The sequence below is a fragment of the Alternaria ethzedia genome (assembly GCF_023757985.1).
Source record: "Alternaria ethzedia strain BMP 0044 chromosome Unknown scaffold_12, whole genome shotgun sequence".
Taxonomy (NCBI): domain Eukaryota; kingdom Fungi; phylum Ascomycota; class Dothideomycetes; order Pleosporales; family Pleosporaceae; genus Alternaria; species Alternaria ethzedia.
The window spans coordinates 589953-607859 of NW_026056205.1; the positions used below are offsets into that span (position 1 = coordinate 589953).

Here is a 17907-nt window from a genome sequence, read left to right on the forward strand (position 1 = left end):
GAGAAGCTGTCTTAGACTGCGTAGAGCTAGAGGTATCAGACCATCGAGGATGTAGTGTATGCGTTCCTGTCTGGTGAAATGAACTACTTGCGGGGTGCGATTGATTGTAGACATGCTGCTCCTTTATCGGCCTGACGGTATTCACTTGACCGGAAGCCAATGGTGAATCATGGGAACGCTCATTCAGGCTTCTATCCAGCTCTTGTATTGATTCAGTATATGCGTCTCGGTCATTGAGCGTGGTCAGCGTTTCTCGGCGGGTAGGATAGGCACCACTATGCCTGTGGGGTTTCCCTAGTCTTGACTCGTTTTCGACGTTGAGGCCTTGATAAGAGCTGATCATGTGCTGGATATCATTCATAATCGATGCGCGGTCTTCAGGGCGAAGTCTGTCCAGAGCTAGAATCACAGGCTCCGCAGCTTGTGTAGGGGTATAGGCCGCGCGAGACGCTCTCGACGTGTCTTGGGGCCGGCAATAGTCGGGCAGACTGTGTCCAGTATAACCAAAATCGTTCTGCGATGGAAAGCTTGCGGTCGGATAGCTATCTGACAGCGAACGTATCTGGCCATGCCTCGAGTCACTTGATATGTCCTTATAGTTCCCACCGACCGCCCTCAACGGTCGCACCATCGGCTTTGCTATGTAGATTCTTTGTTTCAGCTCGTCCAATGTCGTCAGAGTCTCTTTTCGGTTCGTAATGGAGGCTTCGTGGAGGACATGCAGATTAAGCACACAAACTTCGCTGAAGGCTCAACGTTAGCTCTATCCCGATATGCCAAACATCTGGACACTCACTTCGTAGCGGCTTGCCGTAAGCTGTTGATTATTTCGGCCTGCAGCATGAAGCCTATATGGTAGAGACGTTCCCGAGCGGTATCTGTGCGCATGTCTTAATTCTCAAGTCCACTAGACGAGCCTGATTCGTAGAACTTACCATCTCCAACGCGCACATAGTCACCCAATTCTCTCTGATCTTGCTTATATCTTAGAGCGATCTGCTGTTCTCCAGCGATAAGAGAGTCTTGTAGCTGCTCCTCCTCCCATTCTTGCTGACCTTGATCGCGGGCTTTACGAGCGCGGCGTTTCTGCTTGACAAGCTTGAGGAGCTCTGATCCACCGTGGAACGCGGAAACAACAGCAGACACTGCTGCGACGATCTGATTAATTGTGAGCAACAGTCAGAAGAGGAGACTTGTATTCTTGGGCGAGGTCGCGTGCGCACACCTGCAGATGAATTTTCGGGGCATAAGAGAGTAGACCTACCTCAAGACCGGACATTCTCGATAACGAGTTATTGTCCCTCGAAAGCAGCCGTTTTGCTTTGCTGGTTGGCTAAATAGCGCTCCCAGATCGTGTTGAGACCATCAGTGCGAAGCCTTCCACTGGTTTCTGGTCCTGGTTCTCGTTGGATCGAGGATGATTGAGCCTGAGCAGGCTGAAAACCGAAAGTCTCGACTGATCCTCGGATTTAGGGCTGACTAGGCCTGCGATAATCACCAACTGCGCGCAGTGATGGGTCTTTCTAACACATGTTCAATCAGGACGAGAGGAAGCAGAGCTACACGTAGAGTCGTCGTGTAAGATAATGCAATGGAGGCCGAAGGGGAAGATTGGATAGCCAAGCTGAAATAGAATAGATTGATTGTAAAGTGAGAAGGGGAAGTCCCTCAGAAGGCTGAAGAGGGTTCCTTCCCATCGGTACTCCGCCTCGCTCGAGTCTGACTGGGTGGCCTGCGACCGCTGTTTACATTAGGCTAAGCCTTTGCTGAGCCAGGCGTAGGCGACAGTATTGCTTGACCGAGGTGCAGCGCTCATTGTGCTATCTAGCGCGGCCGCTCCAATGATGAGTAGCGATGGCTTCAGGCCAGGCGGGCTGTGTGATGCCGTCTAGCCTGGAAGCGAGTGGCATACTGTATCGTAAAGCAGGAAAGGCTTGGCTGGTGGCTTCTTTGCAGCCACATCTCTGACTAGTCCGGCTCTTAATTTGACAGATGCGCTCTGCTGCCAGTATGAGGGCCTATCGTGACGGGTGAGGCTTGAGGCCTGCTGCTCGCCAAGAGGTGGGGGCTGAATGGTGAGGGCCACACCCCGAAAGTTGCTTGAGAGCCGGCCCTCCTTGCAGGATACGAATTCAGCATGTAACTAGGTAGTGTGCGCTGTAGGTCTCGGAGACGAGAGACTGGAGCTCGGTCACTTTGGCTGAAGTCTGCTGGGTGGACGGCAGTGAGATGATGGTGCGCCTTCCTGCTTCCGCTCCCGAGCGGGGGTGGCCAGGTGGTTCGCGCCATAGCCACCACGCTTCTCCAAACGGTAGCTGCGACCGTGGGCCATGCCTGCCTACGAAGAGTACGCGCGAGAAGTCTGTGCCAGAACACACTCAACCGAATGCTCATTCTTTCTAGACAGCTTTTCGCAGTACCAGAATACATCTCGAAAGCGTTCGCAACCCTGTATACATACGAAACAGCGCCGATGCGATGCATTCTGCCGGTTCACCGGTCGATCCTCTCGGCCCCATTCCAGGAATGTGGGTTTCGGGACGCACAGCGTTCAGCAGGAGCCCAAAACTCATAGGCTCTAATCAGCGACAAAGTGACAATAAGCGCAGTGATAGGTGTTGAATTTCCATTCGCAAGCTTGCAGGCCTTCTAGCGGTACCAAAGTCTTTCGCCTAACCCTATCCTTTCACCGACCAGCAGTACGTCTCGAATCATCCCTATCCGCACATGAAGAAGTCCAGGGATATCCTGGAGAATGCAACCAGAACGACCCCCGCTTATAAGAAACAACCCGCATAAACCCAAATGGCACGCGAGTACATTTTGCAACTCTCGGTGTATCAGCGCACAACGCCCTAGTAATACCAAGTCCCGATCGCTAGAAACGCGATTCAACGTAGAAGGACAAACGAAAAAAAGAAGAATGAGATGTTCTCGAAAGTTTATAGAAGTGAATGAAGAGACAAAGCTTATGCGTCTTCGAGCTGTACTCTCTGGCTCTTCCGGTTCCTGACTTCCACCATCGTGGGGGTGAGGGCCAATCGATCCACCACACGATCCTCGTGCGGACTCGTCAAAGTGCGAACCACGCCTCTTGGGCTATTCGCTCTGCTGACAGATACACTTCTTGCGACGCCAACCATGGCTTTCGCTGTGCCGACTTCTTCTGTCTTTCCCTCCCTTCTCCTTGCTTGGATCTCAGCTCGCTTCTCACCGAGTCTACTGGCCGAGTGTGGTGGAGTTGACAAGCTCTGCAACCTCTGCAGTGGGGAGGGTGCGTCAAGAGGTGCAGAAGACGGGTGCGATGACAGCGCGCTGAGTTTGGTCACCTTCGGCTGCTGTTGCGAGGGCGAGCGGATTAGTGGGGACGACGGCTCGCTGTTGACTGTAAGGGTCTCGCTTTTCAGAGCCCTCACTGGCTTCGTGCAGATCTCCCATTCAGGCTCTCGCTCGTCAAGATGCAACGTAATCGGTTTAGGATGACCGGGTGATGCCTGGGCGACTATAATCGTGATCGATTCGGCCTCAGATTCGAAGCTGCAAATCGAGGTAGGAGTCAATGCTGGCTTCAGGTACGGAGATGCTACAGGCTTCAGCTTGGTAGAATCCATCTGTCTTGTCGTGTTCTCTGTATTCTGAGCGAAAGTTTGCTGAAGGGGAGACTTCGTGGGCATCGTCCGGGACCGCTTCAGATCCTTTTTGCTACGGCTCATGATAGATCCTGACAGAGGTGACGGTGCGCGGCCGGGGTTGGTGGACGGAAATAGGGACAGTCGTGGCGAGCCAGACGCTGGAGCGGGCGACGTCACCCTGCGCTGGAGATTGTAATCTACGGGACTTTCGTCCTTTTGATCGTCCTACTTTCACGTTAGCCCTAGTTGAAAATAGCCACACCTGCGGATACATACCTTTGCAGACAGCTCTAGCAGCGGCTTGATCTTCTCGGAGTTGCCTTGCCGTCTTGCCAAAAGGGATAATCGGTTTGGGTCGGACTGCAAGAGGTTTCCGAACATGACGCTGTATCTTTCCATTGTGATATCGGGAAGGCTGACGTCCAGAAGCGGTCCTCCATCATCTGCGGACCCGGTCGGATTCTGTGGTAGTGCTTTGTTGGTTGTGCCCGATACTTCAACCTGTGGCACAGGTGGGACCTCGCCTGCAACGCCTCGCGCTCCTAGAGCAGGTGTTGTGAAAGACCGTTGCATAGACTTCTTAGGTCCATGTGACGGCATATTTCCGAGCGTCATAGCACGATCTCGGGTCGCAGACGTCTCCGGTGGCGACTGAGGTGGGACGAACTCTCCTGGAGCCCATTTCCGCGATGCTCGGATATTCGGCCTATAGGTCGGCGGTGACACACTGCGCAACTTCTCCCTCTCCTTCTCTTCCGGTCGAGCTGCCTGGGACTCATTGGCTTCCTCGTCATGGTGGCTGTCTGCGCGAGGTGCCGCGGCAACGGTCTGCGCCAGCTGATAGAACGATGGCTTTTCTGGTTGAGGGGGAGGCGCTTTACGAAACAACGACTTCCATCGGCTGATTTTGGACTTGGGTGCCTCAACACGGCTGCTCAGCGAAGCCGAAGAGTCGTTGGGGTGGTTTAGTGTTGCCATTGGAGGATGGGCGGCTTTCGAGTCGGTTGTTGGTACCGCAGCCTCAGGCGTTGATTTCCAATGTGAACCTGAGGTGGGTGACCCAAGAGCGATACCAATAACCCCTCGTTCTTTCGTGGCGTCTGGACTGTAGAGTACAGTTGTGGAAGTAGTAGGCGATTGGAACGAGTGGATATGGTCCTGAGAATAGATCGATGGTGCAAGATTTGTTTTCCTATGGAACATGAATGGACGCTCTCCAGGTCCACTCGATGTGCTTGGCCGCACTGCCGTGCCTGGGACTCCTAGATTTACTTCGGTGCTCAAATCGGAAGTGGATGGCTTGTATTTGTCAACGCCTGTTTGAGAACCCTTAACAGGCGGCATTGAGGCCCCATTGTCTTGCTCCGTGGCGTCCCTGCGATTGTTTCTCAGAAACCTCAATGACTTCGACCTTGTAAGCATCCCGGGCATCTTGGGTTTCAAATTCGTTAGAGTGAAGGTATAGTGAGTATGAAGGAAAGACAGGAAGATATAGGCGTGGTTGTAAAGGAATGGACAGCTCTAGTGAGCCAAAGAAATGGAACAAGCCGCGACACAGTCGTGGAGAGGTTGAGAGAAGGAAGAGATGCAGAGAACGGCGGAATGTGCGCCAGTATCACCACCGGTCCGCCAGGAAACGAGCCTGGCGCCTCCACACTTCGCTGTCATCATACCAGCGGCAATCACTCATCCACTTTCGGGGCGTCTGGGAGAAATTGCAGAGTCGAGAACCCGCCCGTTGCGGAGCCAGGACAAGGGTAATGCGCTGCATGAGATCGGTGGTTCGATTGGCTCTGCGGCATGTCGCGCCAACGGGACCCATGGCAATTGGCAGGATCACCTCGTCTGCGCCGTGGCAGGGTGACGATACCGGGGGGAACAAGCGACAAATGCTGCAGGGTTGGGATGCACCAACCTTGGCCAGGTGGTTTCAAGACGACGCTGGGCCGAGGAGCAATTTCGCGATCCGCCGCCAAGACGATCTGACCGACTTCACTGGCTGTGATAAGATTATCAACCGTCAACAAGCCCACCCACCGTGCAACGAGGCTACCTACAACAAAGCTGACGTCTGCTCTTGCAAGACGCAAGCTGAGGTGCACATGCGGAACATGAGAAGCTGCGACACTGGGCCGCGCTGAAGCAGCAAGTCCTCGCCCACCTATGATCGCTGGGAAATGAGACCCCAACACATCATGTGTGGATACGGCGCGACGTTTCGGGCTTACTTACCCAAGATTGCGGACGAGGTGTCGCCGCCTTCCTAATCAGACAGGCATGTATACGCGCGACAGATGATTGAAACGAGGCATGAACGGTCTGGCCTGCCTCAGGCACTCACGCGACCTTGTCTAGGCGACCAACACGCCCAGTATGCAAAACGCAATGCACCTGTGAACGCTCAATCCAGAGGACATACCGAAGGCGAGTATAGGCATTTTACTTGCCGCAACCCCACAGCTTGCTCGCCTAATGTGCCGATACACTCTGCATGCTCATTGTGCAGCTAATCGAACGACTTTCCTCCAACATCTCCAGCACACGTCGTGCGTGTCCACATCCACAAGTGCCGGATCAAATCCCCTGCGACATATAGAAGCAACCGATATACCGGTCTGGACATCCCTTACGAAGCTTCGACATATCGATGACCCTGCTGTCAATCTAGGAAAGGATGTCGCAGTCTCGAACGCATGTATCGCAGGAATTGATGCAAGACTCCTCGGTCGATGCGGCGTAGGACCGCTCCATTTGGTCTCTGCCTCTGCTGCTTCATCGGGAGGCAAAGCAGGCGAGTCTTGTTCCCACCTCTTTCGAACTTCGCTCCTCGTCGCCTAACGCAGACGGACTCGGACGATTAATTGAAACTCCTAATGGCTTCGCGAACTGGCTCCCGATTGGCAACATATCTTCGACCCTCGCTCCCTATGTAGCAGCATGCACAAAAGTCGCAGTTGGACTTCAGGACCATCTCCACATTCCGAGTTGGCCATAGCACCCACGCCCATCTTCTCTTCTCTTTCTACGTGGTCGAACTTGCTCGCCACTTTCATGCGTCGTGCATACATCGTTCCCACCCTTCGAGAGAGTAGTTCAAGTGCGAAACTTGTGCGTAGATCCAATAGAATATGATGGCTTCGGACGTCCGCGGTTTCTGTATCATGCCTTCCTTCGGGTATCTCATTCGGCCGGATGAATTGCACGTTCATTGAAGCGTATATCGAACACCGCACAGCGACAGTTTCTGCAATACGTTTTATCGACTCTGTTCGGGACGCAATGGAAGTGTTGATTAATCAATAAATCCACTTAACGTCCGTGCGGCACTCGAGAGAAGTCCGCAGAGACTTTGAAGCAGGCCTCGGGACCATCCGACAGCAAGTTCAGTAATCTTACTTCTACACCACGAGGCTACCTCTGACGTAATTCAAAACGAGATTCGTCGCAAAGTCGACTCCAAGTTACTCGAGAAGAGTTTCGCTCTATCGCGCATTGCGACGGGACAGAACTTGAGTTCCTGGACAGCTGCAGGCGCAATTTTAGCTGACCACATACCACAAGTAGGCGCTAAGGTAACTGTAGCGCAGAACATTCAAGGTGGTCGATGGAAGGCCGCGGGGACATGTTTGCCCGACCGGTCACGAGTGTTGCCGAAACTTTAAAGACGATACCTCGGGCAACCACCTAGTCGGACTTCTCTTCTGACCTTTTGCTCGAAGTAGCCAGAATTCCTCAAATCAAGGTGAAATTACCAATCTTTCGGACGAGATCTGCGGTGAATTAGAGGCGGCATCTTGGGCCTTCGGCGCGTTGACCGTCGTTGGACTACACGATATATAAGGTTAATGGCACTTTCAGATATGTATTCAATAACACACCCTCAGACGTCAACATCAGCCCCACTCGACCATTCGTCTCTTGTATCTTCGTACATCCTTGCAATAACTCATCCCTCCTCAAATACTAGCATTCGCTGAATTTATCCTTTATCTTTCTACAACGACAAGCTGCCGTACACCCAGGTGTCGGATCCATCAACTGCAATATGCACTTCAACCCCGAAAAAGACATACCCGATCTATCGGGAAAGGTCATCGTTGTGACAGGCGGCAGCAGCGGTCTCGGCAAAGAGAGTGTTCTCCAACTTGTCAAGCACAACCCAGACAAAGTGTATCTCGCAGCCCGGACAAGCAAGCGAGGCAACGCAGCGATCGAAGAGATCGAGAAACAAGTTCCCTCAGCAAAGGGGAAGATACATTACCTCGAGGTAGACATGGCATCATTCGCATCCGTCAAGCAAGCCGCCGATCGCATCCTCACCGAAAACACTCGTCTGGATATCCTAATGAACAACGCCGGCACAACAGGCAACCCTGCAAGCGTAACGAGTGACGGCTATGAGGTCCAATTTGGAAGCAACTACATGGGCCCTACTCTCTTCACCAAGCTCCTCCTGCCACTCCTGCTCAAGACGGCCGAAGAACCAAACAGCGACGTTCGCATCATCAACCTCAGCTCCGAACTATTCAAGCAGGCTCCCAAAGAGGGTATCCTCTTCCCTAAGCTCACAACTGCCTGTGAGGATATGAGCTCTGTAGCTCGTTACGGGCAATCGAAACTGGCAAACTACTACTTCAGCAAGATTAGCGCACAGAAATACCCAAACATCACGTCTGTAGCTCTCCATCCCGGCGTTGTCAACACGGGCATCTGGGATAATCTGAAGACAAGAAGACCTGTACTAGGTACGGTCCTTTCTGTAGCTTTTGGTCTGTTCTTGACGAGTGTCCCCGATGGTGCGAAGGCGCAGTTGTGGGCCAGTACCGCGAAGAAGAGCGAGGTTAAGAGCGGGGCTTTCTACACACCAAAAGGCAATGGGAACGAGTACACGCAGGCAATACTCAAGAATGATAAACTTGCGAATGAGCTGTGGGAGTGGACCCAGAAGGAGTTTGCGAAGCATGGATTCTGATTAATGTTGTGCGCTTGTGTCTCAAATCTTTCATCAAATCGTACGGGTAAAGCGATGGGGTATGCTTTTATGAACAATCCATACAGCGTTATCGCAGTTTTTAGCAAGTAATCATAATACAAAACTATTTACACTGCAGTTCCTTAATGCCAAAGTGAATAGCAACAACTGAGGCCTTGCAAAAGGTAGTAATTGTGAGCAAGCAAAACATCTGAAAGAGCACGGGAAAGAGCAACATCACACAGCACATAGCGAGATTTCGCCAAATTTCGCAACATGAAAAAGAAACGCGTTCATATGTATGCTAAACATCGCTCAGTCTCGAAGATTCATCAAACGCCGCTGATGTGAAACTTATGAACCTATACTCAAGACCCATATTTTATGAAAAAAGAAAAAAACAACGCCACAGCTTATGCTTCGGCCTGCGCCCGCTGACCCGCGGTGCCCAAGTCAACACTTTTATGATATTGCTTACATGGCAAATTCTGGTGCGAATCGTCCTCGTCGTACTCAATGTCAAACATACGCTTCAGCTCTTTACATGCTACCATATATTGCTGTCGAGCACCCGGGCTCTCCCTAAGAGGATTAGGCGCCTTGTCCCAGCCATGCGGCACTCCGGGTACACAGTGGTAATGCACGCGCTTTCCAAGATCCTTTTGTAGGCGGTCGCGGAATCGTTCGCCCTCAGCGAGAAGCATGTCCCATTCGCAACAGAAGAGGACAATGTCGTCAGGGAGCGCCGCAAGCATGTGTTTTGGTGCCACACCAGGGCTGAGCCATGGATGTGCAAGATCGAGCGAAGGTGGTTGGAGATACGAGTCGTCGAAGAGATCGGTGAAGACAGCGGGGAGGTTCTGGTCAACCCTCGAGCACGTCTCTCGGCGCTGGGCGCGGGTTTGCGTATAATCGATCGATGGATAGAAGGATACTATGCCTCTGATCTTGAGGACAGTGTTGGACGCCTCCGTCATGACTGACACTCCCGAGTTGTCTTTATATGAGGATATGAGCGATAGCGAGGAGGCGCCAGTCTGGCGGAGCATAGCAATGCGATCGAGGCGTGACTTTTGGCGCACGAGTGGCACGCGGGAGCCGTTCGGGGTGAGGTTTTGGCCAAATGCGGGAGGAGGCTGAACGACAGCATTGGGAACACTACCCGCGCGGTCATCGATGATCTTGGCGCCAGATGTCGTTCGGTCGAAGAGCTCGCCCTGCAGACACAGCGGGACCGTAAAGCTCATGTTGCCTCCTGAGGAGAAGCCCGATATGGCGAAGCGATCTGCATCTAGCATCAACTCCTCGGCGTGTTGCGCCAGCCAGAGAACCGCATCGGCACCGTCTTCGACAGCCGTGGGAAACGGATTCTCAGGCGCGAGGCGATAATCGACGCTGACGACTACGGCTCCGACCTCGTCGACGACGACACCGCACCAGCGCGCATCGTCGTGTGCAGTGCCCAGTACGAAACCGCCTCCGTGGAAGTTGATGACAACAGGGTATTTCTTAGTACCCTTCAGCTTCTTATGCTTCTTGTATTCCTTGGGCACGTAGAAGTTGAGGCGGAATTTGCCTTTCAATGGCGAGACGGTGGCATCGATGTCCCTATGGAACGCAGGCTTCGGTGGTCGTGGGCGGGCGAGACGGTGGAGCATCATGCCGATGCCCATGAGGACGCGCCAAAACTGCGCCTGGACGTGGAGCATCCATCGCGGCCGACTGCTCTTGGATTGTGGTGGGTTGTCGACGGATACGGTCATGTTGACGGTTGACGGTTGGTGGAGAGGATTGAATCACCCTATACGGCGCGCGCCATCAACGAGGCCGCGGGTGGTGAAAGAGATGAAAGGGGGCTGTGCCTGTGGCAAGCCGAGTGCTTAGGGGTGATGCGTGATGGTAGTGTCGCGATAGTGTGGGACTAGAATTGTCGCGACGGTGTTAGTTGGGACGTCGAGTCCTTGGTTGTGCGTTTAGTCGCAAGCGTTGGGAGTCTAGAAATGTGAGGCCCAGGGCCGCGCAAGGGTCCCCGATAGGCGATGACGTAGGCTAATCAGCCGCACCCCATCTATGCCACCCAATCCATGTGCTGTCGCGCTTTCACCCCAGTTGAGGAATGGCCGCGGAGCAGAGCGTGCATGGTGATGCCTCGGCGCCGATTCCAACAGACATTTGATGTTGTCGATGCGCCGATGTGGCCAGTTGCGGGTGGGTGGGTGTTCCGTGTTGCATCACAAGGCTGTCACACGACGACGGCAGACCTCCAGTCCTGCATAGAGTCGGGCACATCATCACTCAGACCTCACAATCACAACCAAAATCAAGTACCAACTGGTCAGTTTGAACGGCGTGAATTCACACCGCTCCTAGTGATAGATTATAGACTACATGTGTGCAGCAGAATTGAGCCCAGGGCAGAGACGTAAAGACCATACTCCAGGGCATCACATATCCAATGGGTAGACAACCGTCCAACCCAGTACCCAAACGAAAAGAGAGCAAACCGGAACGGGTATAGTGGCTGCTCAAGTCCTCAGAAAAGCGCCGAACGCTCACCTATTGATGCTGCCATGGACAAAATGCAAATGTAAACATCGATGGAAAGCCGACAGCGAAGTCGATATCAGATGTCAAAAAACGCCGGGGAAGTTGTGTATGCAAGTCAAGTGCAGAAGAATCGATAAGGAATGAGGGCAGATCAAGAGGTCCATGGAAACCTTCACGCGTCGACAAACTCGTACTCGTCATCCTCGGGAGCGACATGGCGCTTTGGGCGCGGGGCCTCGTCGTACAAGTCGAGCACTTCATACTCGTTCTTCACCAGCTTCTCTGTCTCCTTGGTTTCAAACCTCTCCACAGCCTTGTCGAGTGCATGGTTTAGGATCTGGCTGCCATGGCTGGGACCGCGATGGGCATCGAATGAGTAGGCGACCTCGGCATCTGGGGCAGGAGCAGCGGAAGGATGGTCAACGTCCTCGTCGGCGGACGACTCGTCACTAGCAGAAGCCATGTCCTTGTTGAAAGCGGTGCGAGCCTTCATGGGGCCGGGATACGATGCCCTGCATATGTTAGTACTCCGATAAGCAACCCGGGACCCGTGGAGGAGCCACTCACTTGATATGCGGGTACAGCTTAGCAGGGCGGGGCTTGCCGTCTTCCTGTCGCCGGCCAGGGCCAAACGATTGTCCGTTCGCCCATTTCGCCCTGCTGTTCTTGTCGCGGTTGAACTCCTTGGCGTCGCTGCGGAGGTCGCTGGTGAAGGTCTGCGAAGCCGACATGTCTGTGTTGCGACTTGGATCGACGGGTGTAGTTATAGTATGTATTGTGACTGGTTGGTATGGTTTGGCAAGAGTATAGACGGAGTATGTAGAGTGTTGTTGGGAGGTGCTGCGGCAGATGGCTAGTAGGTAGATTAGGTGTGACGGAGAAGGTAAACAATGGGATGCGACAGGTACGATAGCTGTGTCGAGGTAATAGGCACGGGTGAGAGGGAGGCGCGGCGGATGACTAGCAGCTGTCTTGTGAATGACTCTAAGAAGTGACTCAGGATGACGAGGGCTGGGGCGACGAGAGTGGCTATGCAGGTACTTATGGAAGATTACGGCTCGTGTTCAGGCCAGGCAGTTGTTTACTCGCGCCGCCCTTATGTCGTCAAAGGCGTAGGCACCATCCCCGCCTTGTCTGGTTCCTGATAAGGGGACTGTCGACGGGTGGGAGCTCATGACCTAGGTTCCAGCTTCCGACTCGCCGAGGCCTGCTGCCCGCTTTAGCCCGATGCGCAGCCGGTTTGACGCTGTTGCCCATGATGCCATCATGGCGGTTTCAGACGCCTTTGGCGGCCAACGTGGGCGAGTTGGAGGCTGCTGTGTCCTGGTTGGTGTGCATGGACATGCGTGAAGCTCCCAGCCCTGGAGCTCTCAAGCTCGCAAGCGCCCCAAGCTGTCGCTCCAGCTTCCGATCGCCGACCCCACATCGAGCCTCCACACCTCAGACAGCAACAGTCACGGCATGCATCCCAACAATCGCAGCTTATTAGATGACGCCCTTTACCACGCTCCCTGATAAGAGCCCGGATTCGGCCGCCGCGTCTGTGCCCGGCTGCTAGTCTAGCCCACCATCTAACGCGGGTGCGCGGCTTGCTACGAACCAGCCAAGACATGTACCCCATACCATGGCAATGCGACGCCCTTCCGTCAATCAGCTATCTTGGAACATTAACGTGTCTAGAGTGGCATGGTTGACTAAGGCAGCCGTTCCAGGTGCATCCTCAGGCGCTCGCTTCAAGTGTGGTACGCGGCCGCTTCTTCATCCTCCTCGTCGCTACTTTCAACTAAGCCAGCCTCGCTTGGGAGGACATCAGGGAACCAGCCATATGTACCGAGATCTACCGTGTACTGGCCCATGGCATCCTGTCTGACCTCCACTCCCTCTCTCCGCAGAGCATCCGCCTGCTGAGCAGCAGCGCTCGGGCCTCTTTGTTCCAGTCAGCAATCAAACAACAGCCAACAAAGTCTTGTTATAGTGACAAGGAGTGCTGACCTCGGGCTGATACCGCCTCTGGCGTTGATCACGCGCTGCCAAGGCACGTTGCGGCTATGGAACGTTGAACTCTTGCTGCTATCGGCCGATGGCGAAGGCAAGTTCTTGAGACAAACTCCGACTTGTCTTTGACGTCATGCGTTAGTGATGCTGCGACACGATGGTCATGGTGCCGCTGTAATACCTTGGACATTCGGCTATGATCAGACAAACACGTCAGCAAGTCGACCTCGTCATCTGGGAACACAACGCACGCTTCCCTACCAGCCTGGCAATATGACCATAGCTAGTGACCTTGCCAGAAGGTACCTCTTGAATCGCTTCGTATACTGCTGTGTACCATAGCCAGACTTCTTCTGAGCGCTCTCCTGGTGCCATGATGATCCGAGATGTAGGGTGACTGAGTGCGGCTGCCCAAGCCGAGCGACCGTGAACGCGACAACACGAGAGCACGTGATGCGGAACGCATGCGCGCGCCAAGCCTCCAACTTTCCGTATGGAGCTTCGCGACTGGCCTTTGCAGCATCACCCGCAACCAACGCCTCACCTCAACATGTCTGGTCTCGCCGACTATCTGGCTAAGAACTACCTCACGGCAGATTCAGAAAAGAAATCGAAAAAGCGCAAGAGGAAGAACAAGGACGCCGGACTTATCATCGACGACGATGACAATCTGGGCTGGAAAGATAAAGCAGATGAGGACGACGAGGATGCGCCCATGATAGGTATGCGAACTTCTATTTCCACAATTTGTGCAAGCTCGAGGCTAACAAATGACGCTTCAGTCGGCGGAGGCACTCTCAAGAAATCCAAGAAGAAATCCAAAGGCACCAGTGCCGCAACATGGACAGCCGTAGGCGTCGCCGCGCCCTCACACGCCGAACAACTTGCTGCCGACGCTGCCGCCGCAGATGCAATCATAGCAGGGACCGCCGCCGATCGCGAGAAGGCCGCTGAAGCGGAGGATGAAGCGCCGGAGATGGTAGACACAGACGGTGTCATGAGGATGGAGTCGGGCGCCAAAGCAGGTCTACAAAGCGCTGCCGAGGTCGCAGCAGCCATGAAGAAGAAACAAGACGAGGAGAAGCGCAAAGCCGAAGAGGCCGCAAAGGAAATGGGGAGCGCTGCGCAGGAGACCATCTACCGAGACGCCAGCGGTCGCATAATCAACGTCGCAATGAAGCGCGCAGAAGCACGGAAGAAAGCCGAAGAAGAAGAACGCAAGAAGCGCGAGAAGGAGAAGGCAGCGCGCGGAGACGTACAAAACGCAGATGCAGAGCGCAGGAAACAACAGCTACAGGACGCGAAGACAATGACGATCGCCCGATACGCAGACGACGCGGAGCTCAACGACGAGCTGAAGGAGCGAGGGCATTGGAACGACCCTGCGTCAGGCTTCTTGCGCAAGAAGAAGGCTGGACGCAGCATTACAGGCAAGCCTCTATACCAAGGACCGTTTCAACCCAACCGGTACAACATCCGCCCAGGGCATCGATGGGACGGTATCGATCGAGGAAACGGGTTCGAGAAACAGTGGTTTGATTCGAGGAATAGGAAAGCCAACATTGAGAAGCTGGAATATCAGTGGCAGATGGACGAGTAGAGTTCTGGGGTTGTCAACCCACTCTGATAAGAAGCTGGGATGTATATCATTTGCATAGCGAGGCGTTTGGGTACATGACACACACTATGACGGCCATGGGAGACTGAACAACCGCTACCATCGCAAAACTGTGTCCATCCTGCAAAAATACTTGGCTGACGAGACACCGAGGAAGGAGCGATCCGGACAAGTTGGCAAAAAGAAGGTCAAAAACATGCAACAGTAACTACTGATCCGCCGGTGTTCTGCTTGAGCACCGCTGAGCGGACAGAAAGCGCTGCGTCTCCTGAGTTTATGGTCGTATGTGAAGGAAGTGGACGCAAAACTGAGATATGATCTCGGCACGGCCATGATCGCCCATGTAAGCCGATGCAGTAACGTCCACGCATGTCTACTGGCTCTCCCTCTGCAGGGACACTACATTCATCTTTACCAATTTGCGATACCAGTATAGGCCACTTCACTTCACAGTCTATCCATCACCACGGCACGGAGGGTCAAAATACTCTTGTCATGTCATTCTCGCTCATGTTGTCTATGGTACAGATTACCACACTCGGCTTAAACACGAGACCTTTGGTCTGTAAAGGCATGTTAGGCACCGTTGCACATGGAGGATTTTCACTGGAAGAAAAGCTTGTATGCTCTGATCAGACTCACAAGAGATAATTTATCATAGCTTTTCGAACGGGCATGTCATGCATTCATTCAATTTGCATAGACTTGTTCTCCCAACGTAGCCTACGTTCAATATGCGTTCAGTCTCCACCATCGCCTGCACTACTATTATGTCTACCATGTCCGGCCTCACCCATCTCAGCGCGATCCTCACTCGTCGTCCGACGGCGAGCACCAGTACTGACTGAGTGACCCGGCTTGGGGTGTTCGTGGTGGTCAACCAGAGGGAAGTGCAGACCAGGCTTGCTCGCCAACGCATCCCTAATCTCGTCTACACTTTTCGCCGCCCATCCTGCACTTCCGAGAGTACTCAACGGGTAGAGAAGCTGATTGTCCGGGTGCATTACCATTTCCTCAACGCTCGGAGCCGATTTGCTCATGATGATATCGATGTCCTTCCTGATTTGTAGGCAGAATGCGTCCAGGGGCAAGTCGTTCACATCATTACCGAACGGGTTTTCGATTTCGCGGCCGATGAGCGCAATGCCTAGGATGATGTAGGCTGCAAAGACGCTCGCTGGAATTGTAATGTAACCCAAGAGCTTGTATAGCTGGAATGGTAGGAGGAGGATATACACCCAGGTGATTTGACTAATGGCGATGCTGTATGCGAGAGGTAGCGGCGTCGACAGAATGCGCTCAGTGCCCGCGAGCACATCGTTGAAGGTGGTGAGTGCATTGAGAGATTGCGTCTGGTAGATGGAAACTTTGAAGGTTCCGTTGTCATAGATCGACTTCATGTAGACGCTCAAATGGTTGAGAATCTCCAGAGGAAGGTTGCCAAGGGGGGCACGACTGCGTTTCAGCAGCTTGCGCGGGTTCGACTCAGCCATTGGCAGCCCAAGGAACTGTCCTGCTGTCTTGAAGATGCTCGGCATCTTGTGCGCGTCTGGCTGGTCGGCGTCGCGCGCAAAGGTGTCTAGGTGACCGACCAGGTGCTTCAAGTCGTCGTAATGCATGTGAGGCTCAAATCGGAGCTTGTGCTTGAGTGCGACTGCGTACGCAGTGATCAAGTTGAGGCAGTTGATCTTGGCGAGTAGGTCTTGTTTGCCGAGCGTGGCGTCCTTCTCGTGACGTTCATCGACGTGTATCCAGATGAGGCGAGCAAGATTTTGGGACGCGAAAGTGAGTTGTGCCCAGTATTTGCGGCCATCGTTGTAGCGCTCGTAGGCGGTGGAACTTCTAAAGCTCAATGCGAGACCGACGACGAAACCAAGTACAGTAAGCAAAAGCTGGTTTACGCTGACTGGAGGTGGTCAATACACGTTGGATGGAAACAGAACAAGAGCTTAGCGTACGGTCATGTACAAACTTCGAGATCAAAGTTATCATGCTCGACCAGCCGGCTACAAAGAGCAAGGGCAGCACCATTTCAGGTGTTACACTGCCATGAACGCGGAGAAATACAGGCCACTGCAGAGGTAGAGGTACCAAGTCAGTATATGTCTCACATGCACTTCGTACAGTCAGAACTTACCTTCGAGTGATGATCAAGATCGCGCGGTCCAATCTAGTCAGCATTAGTGACTGCGCGAGTCGGTATAGAGAAAGACTTGCGAAGTAGTCGTCGAAGTCTTTATCGCTATCTTGCTTCTTCAGTGGCGGCCGTGTCGACGCGCCATTCGTGTCATTCGACACATTTGCCGTGCTTTGCATCTTCTCCGCCATCAGAACGTATCGCCAACTGCGCGAAGGAAAGGTCTAAAGATCGAGCTTCGTAACTCCTCGGGGTCAAGTTTTAGGCACGCGAGCACCTTATACCGTGTCGCGTGCCCCTATTCTGAACTCTCTCTTCTGCGTCATATCGGCCAATAAAAGTCAGTAGCCCAGACCTGGCGTTTGAGAAACTCTTGGAAGGCACTGCGTGTCTAATGAAACAGTGATGGCGATGCTGGAAAGGGCAAGGCTGCGATAGGCGACTCCAATCGAATGCATACCCGTGGCGGGAGTGGTACCTTGGTAGAGCGTAGCCTCCGACTCACATACCGCTCAGCTTGGCAGGGTCCCTTTGCGGGCTTACTGGATATTCAATACGGAATGAGAAGCGTTGATGGGTTGTCGCTGTAGGTTGCTCTCCCATGGTGCGACTCTGAGTTACAATCTGTCCAACATCGCGTCCAATGCGAGGCTACTGTACGTCAAAGCTATCACAATCCTCTAGCTTTGCATGCGCCGTCTGGTGGTTTCTGGTCTTGAAGTTCGGTGTTATTCACCAGGTAATGAGCGCGTAGATTGGATCGCCGGCTAAGATAAACTGTAATTCGCCTAGAATTCAAGCCTCAGCTGGTCGAGATCTTGTTCAGCGGCTTGGCAGCGTTGGCACTGGCGGCGCTAGCAGGCCTCCCTCCTATGTACGAACCGCAGCCCAGGTCCATTCTAATCAGGTCTTAGCCGTGTTTTCTGCGAGACGGCCTGAAGAAACTCCAAGAAAGTTTCATTCAAACTGCAGATGTTTTTACTATCAGCCATATTGAGTTCACTGT

The 17907-nt window shown here is 53.4% G+C and overlaps 8 protein-coding genes across 8 annotated transcripts; 2 read left to right on the top strand and 6 right to left on the bottom strand.

Moving 5' to 3' along the window:
* Positions 1-891: 891 nt before the first annotated feature.
* J4E87_005747 (uncharacterized protein) lies at positions 892-1279 on the bottom strand (the record flags this gene model as incomplete). The annotated part of the gene is made up of 2 exons (XM_049377354.1): positions 892-1148; positions 1273-1279. 2 exons carry the CDS (start codon positions 1277-1279, stop codon positions 892-894), a joined length of 264 nt encoding a protein of 87 aa, XP_049232980.1.
* Positions 1280-2969: 1690 nt separating this feature from the next.
* Positions 2970-4610, bottom strand: J4E87_005748 (uncharacterized protein; the record flags this gene model as incomplete). Its single annotated transcript, XM_049377355.1, has 2 exons — positions 2970-3857; positions 3909-4610. 2 exons carry the CDS (start codon positions 4608-4610, stop codon positions 2970-2972), a joined length of 1590 nt encoding a protein of 529 aa, XP_049232981.1.
* A 3067-nt stretch (positions 4611-7677) lies between these two features.
* J4E87_005749 (uncharacterized protein) lies at positions 7678-8604 on the top strand (the record flags this gene model as incomplete). Its single annotated transcript, XM_049377356.1, has 1 exon — positions 7678-8604. The coding sequence occupies one exon, from the start codon at positions 7678-7680 to the stop codon at positions 8602-8604; it is 927 nt and encodes a 308-aa protein (XP_049232982.1).
* A 413-nt stretch (positions 8605-9017) lies between these two features.
* On the bottom strand, positions 9018-10367 carry J4E87_005750 (uncharacterized protein; the record flags this gene model as incomplete). Its single annotated transcript, XM_049377357.1, has 1 exon — positions 9018-10367. The coding sequence occupies one exon, from the start codon at positions 10365-10367 to the stop codon at positions 9018-9020; it is 1350 nt and encodes a 449-aa protein (XP_049232983.1).
* A 956-nt stretch (positions 10368-11323) lies between these two features.
* Positions 11324-11882, bottom strand: J4E87_005751 (uncharacterized protein; the record flags this gene model as incomplete). The annotated part of the gene is made up of 2 exons (XM_049377358.1): positions 11324-11663; positions 11719-11882. The coding sequence occupies 2 exons, from the start codon at positions 11880-11882 to the stop codon at positions 11324-11326; spliced, it is 504 nt and encodes a 167-aa protein (XP_049232984.1).
* Positions 11883-12884: 1002 nt separating this feature from the next.
* J4E87_005752 (uncharacterized protein) lies at positions 12885-13521 on the bottom strand (the record flags this gene model as incomplete). The annotated part of the gene is made up of 4 exons (XM_049377359.1): positions 12885-13077; positions 13144-13269; positions 13328-13340; positions 13398-13521. 4 exons carry the CDS (start codon positions 13519-13521, stop codon positions 12885-12887), a joined length of 456 nt encoding a protein of 151 aa, XP_049232985.1.
* A 175-nt stretch (positions 13522-13696) lies between these two features.
* On the top strand, positions 13697-14746 carry J4E87_005753 (uncharacterized protein; the record flags this gene model as incomplete). Its single annotated transcript, XM_049377360.1, has 2 exons — positions 13697-13868; positions 13929-14746. 2 exons carry the CDS (start codon positions 13697-13699, stop codon positions 14744-14746), a joined length of 990 nt encoding a protein of 329 aa, XP_049232986.1.
* A 758-nt stretch (positions 14747-15504) lies between these two features.
* Positions 15505-16945, bottom strand: J4E87_005754 (uncharacterized protein; the record flags this gene model as incomplete). Its single annotated transcript, XM_049377361.1, has 3 exons — positions 15505-16670; positions 16723-16808; positions 16902-16945. 3 exons carry the CDS (start codon positions 16943-16945, stop codon positions 15505-15507), a joined length of 1296 nt encoding a protein of 431 aa, XP_049232987.1.
* Between the last annotated feature and the right edge of the window lie 962 nt (positions 16946-17907).